Source organism: Populus euphratica, unplaced genomic scaffold (genome assembly GCF_000495115.2).
Source record: "Populus euphratica unplaced genomic scaffold, PopEup_1.0 scaffold10.1, whole genome shotgun sequence".
Taxonomy (NCBI): Eukaryota; Viridiplantae; Streptophyta; class Magnoliopsida; order Malpighiales; family Salicaceae; genus Populus; species Populus euphratica.
This window is the reverse complement of record NW_011499856.1, coordinates 233,971-238,155: the sequence shown is the minus strand read 5'-3', so window position 1 is coordinate 238,155 and position 4,185 is coordinate 233,971. Positions and strand designations below refer to the sequence as shown.

The window sequence follows — 4,185 nt, the reverse complement described above, 5'->3', positions numbered from 1 at the left end:
TATTTATGCATGGATGCAATAATGGCAAAACCGGTTGCTGGTTTGGGCCTGGTTGGATCCAGTCCAGCCTGTACAGCTAGGCTAGATCCAGTCCAAAAAAAGATTAAAAAAGAGATTTAATGTTTCATTTAATACAGAATTTTATAGATTTATTCATTAGTGTTAAACTTAGAAATAATGCACTTTCTGAGTTATGCAATATTTACTAATGCCAGAGTTAGAAATATTTACTAATGCTAGAGTTAGAAATATTTATATTGATTTTTCATTAATACTAAAGTTAGGAACATTATAAGCAGATCATGAAAAGTGTAATACAACAAACTCTTAATAATTTTAGACAAAACCAGCAATGCAGTCTACTTTAAATAAGACATTTGAGGGGTGATAACATATTTTATTTCGCGTAACCAGTCTTGTATCATTAGAATCCCTATTGATTAGTTAGAGTTTCTAATGATCATAATATTAGGTGATGACTCCTTGAACTAGACATTCCTCTTCAAAGAAAAAAATGCCATATATTTGTTCCTTTTTCATCGAGATTATTTTTTTAATCGGTTGTCATGATGTCTGGGTGTGACAAAGTTACTAATAAGTCATATATCAAAATATAATAGATATTTACAGAATCATCAAATAAATATATATCATATCAAATATAATTTAGTTCGACAGAATAGAAGTGAAAATTTAAGAATAAATAAGTACTTAAAAAATAAAGCAACATATATAAATATTTAAGAGATTAACTAGTTGTACTTATCATATAATCAACATATATATTTATTTATATTAAATGCATATTAAAGGTTATACCACTTACCTATTAAGGATTGTTAAGATAATCTACAACAAATATAAAAAATATATTCAAAACAATACAAATAAAAGATTTCAATGCATAAAAGAAAACTAGGTTTAGTCTCCTAGGTTTAGGGACTAAAATGATAATTTTCTAAAAACAGGGACCAAAACATAATTTTACCAAAACTGGACCCAATTATAAATACATAACCATACTAAAATTTCACCCATAAACCATCCTCAATTCTTTCCAGAACAAAATAGGGATGAAAGCATAATTTTTTTAAAGTTTTGGGACTAAAATATAAATCCCTAAAATTGAGGGACCAAACTAAAAATATTTCATATCAATTATCAATATGATATTCATTATCCTTTACCTCACAATAACACTTCTCAATATTCCAAAAGACATGTCAAGGGTGAAATTATAATTTTTAAAAGTTTAGGGACTAAATTATAATTTTTATAAATCAAGGACCAAAATAAAATTTTGTCATCTTCAACCTTAAGACTATTCCGTCCATATTTTCTAATAAGGTTGAAATGAATTTCTTAACCTATAAAAATTAATTTAAATAAATTAACTCATAAATTCTTATTTCTAACAATATACTTAAAATCAATCTCTTAACATTAATTTCTAATAATCATGAATCAATCTTGACAATATAAACTTTAAATTTTTATAAACTCTAATATCATTTTTAATCCTTTAATAAACAAACCACAATTGAAAATAATCTAAGAAAAAATCATTTATTTGTTACTTTCACATTTCTTGAATCTAAAACTTATGATCAAAAACTGAAATTTTTGTTTTGAAGATAGATTAATCTAAGAAAAAATTATTTATTTGTTACTTTTACATTTCTTGAATCTAAAACTTATGATTAAAAACTGAAATTTTTGTTTTGAAGATAGGAGGGTCACGTTGGCCATAAGAATTAGAAGACAGAAAAATAATTGTCTTGTAACTTTTCTTTATATATCTAGACTGGGTTTGAACTAAATTTGAGTTTAAATTTGAACCAAAAATTTAATTCATACGCTTTTGAATTGCATTGCATTGCAATGATGTTCGAAGAAAATTCAAATAAAATATATGTTCGATTTTGTAGAAGTCTTTCCTGGTAAATGTATGAGCAAGATATAAAATTTTGTACCAGCTTGATTTTGTAGGAACTTCTCGATTGCATTGCACTGAAGTTTTCAAATTTATATCTTGTCAATGGATCGAGCTCTGAATCTTGAGTTTTTTTATCAACTCATTACTTGTGTTTGAGTTTAATGAAAGAAATCTGTATATTGTGAAGTTTTCAAGTCTTGTTCTTTCTTCCGAAAATAAGGCAAGCATCTTGCAAAATAGAAAATTATCATTGATCGATCATTTCTTAATCGGTTGATGTTTCAAGTAGTTTTCACACACTTACATGAAAGCCAGAAAAATTACGAAAACAAACCATTAAACACAGTCTACACCAAATAACAACATTTATTTTTTAAATTGACAATTGAAGAGAATTAGCCAAAGCCTTACTAATGGCTAACATTACTTAATTAACTGTGAGGTTCAGTTTACTTTGGCGCAGTTGGTACGAATCTGTCCATCGCTTCCTGTTAGGGGGCTAATGCTACCCATCTTTACCATGGCACTAGCAAAATCAGCATAGAATGTAGCATAATTGATGCTGTATGTCTTGACCTGCGAGTCCGTAGTGCCTCCACTGAAAAGCTGTTGATCAGAGTGCAAAAGTCCCTTGTTGTTTACCAGGTTCTTGAAATAAGAGTTATCAAATGTGACAGGAGTAGTAGCATCCAGTGAAGAAAGGCTGTCATCACTGCCTGTGTCTGGACAATTTGATTTTAATGATGTTGCCAAGGTTGAATCTAGGCTGGTCTCATTGTAGACACGGTTTCGAAACATCAGGCACCTGGCTTGCCCTATTGTGTGAGATCCTACAAGATTATAGAAAATTTCAAAACCGAAGTCAATTGGTACAAGATCCTTATTTAATTGTGGCAATGATTTCCCTTAATTTTATTTTACCTGAGAGAGCAACCATTTCTTTGGCAGTGAACCCTTTATTTGAGAAGGAAGTAATAAGGTCACTCAGATCCATGAGTGGAGATGGAAGATCGGAATTAGCAGCACTCAAACTTGCTGTGGTCGAATCTCTTCTCCCCAATTGAACTGTCCATGATGGTCCACTCAACTGGAGAAGAAATATAAAAGAAATCAAAATGAGCACAAGTTTATGTGAAATGTATGAATTGAGTCGTTTCCACGGTGCCTTCTTCACGGCCTTAAAAGGCATGCATCGGCATTCAAACATCAGGGTTCAAAAGGATTTCAATGCCTTTGAAGGCACCTGTTGAAGAAGGCACCTTGTCTTCTATATATGCTCTAGGTTACTTACTGCAACAACTGAATCTCGAGCAGCAACAGCCAGAATATCAGCACAAGAAACAACTCCAGGGCAAATTGACTCCAATTGAGACTTTATGGTATCAATCACATCATAACCTCTCAAAGAATTTGCATTTGGGCCTGCAGTCTTTTCTCCAGTAAAACTTGAAGTGTCATCTAATAGGACTGATGCGTCACATCCCTGCTTGAATCAATAATAAAGATCCTCGTCAAATTACAATGTTTAAAATAACGATAACATTTCTTAATGAAAATATTGTATATAATCCTGCCATAAGGGATAACCATAGTAATTAAACACACAGTAAACTATCATCCTTGTGCATGCATGCAGGGTTTTACGTGCAAGTTGGTAAACTAAAAAACCTAAACATGGAGAGATTATCCTCCCCAAGGCACAATCTTAATTAATACCCCCCCCCTTGTGTGCATGTATATCTGTATGTGAAAGAAAGGGAGAGGGATAAGAGAAACATGCATTAACGAAGCAGTCATGGAAATGGAGACGGAGCAAGGAGGCTCCCATGCGATGCTCCTTGACAACTGCTTTTAGTACAGCAGTTCTGATGGTAGAGAGGGCTTTAGGGCATGTTGTTGCATAGAAATTGGTTGATAACTGTGCACGGACTAATCCAAGCAATAGCATAGAGAAACATAACCCGAAGAAAATTTTTGAGTGAGCCATATAATCCAAACTGTAAAGACACAGAGGGATATAGCTGAACTTGTGATATATCTCTTGTGTTTGATGGCATGTAAGTGCTGTAGAGGAGGCCTATTTATAGGAAGCATTTGGTTTGGACAGTCTACCATTTAATTTATAACTTAATTAGGGTTTACGGTCAAAGATTATGTGCAAAATATTGAGTATAGTAAAAGCAAAGAAACCTAATGTACGCGCGCATTCATGTTGGTGGTGAACCCACTTAATATTTTCTCTTAATTTT

At 32.0% G+C, this 4,185-nt stretch overlaps 1 protein-coding gene across 1 annotated transcript; it reads right to left on the bottom strand.

Moving 5' to 3' along the window:
* Positions 1-2,274: 2,274 nt before the first annotated feature.
* LOC105123204 (cationic peroxidase 1-like) lies at positions 2,275-3,976 on the bottom strand. Its single transcript, XM_011022713.1, has 4 exons — positions 3,717-3,976; positions 3,228-3,419; positions 2,858-3,023; positions 2,275-2,766 (listed from the first exon to the last, which is right to left on the bottom strand). Exons 1-4 carry the CDS (start codon positions 3,921-3,923, stop codon positions 2,381-2,383), a joined length of 951 nt encoding a protein of 316 aa, XP_011021015.1. The 5' UTR covers positions 3,924-3,976; the 3' UTR covers positions 2,275-2,380.
* Positions 3,977-4,185: the final 209 nt, after the last annotated feature.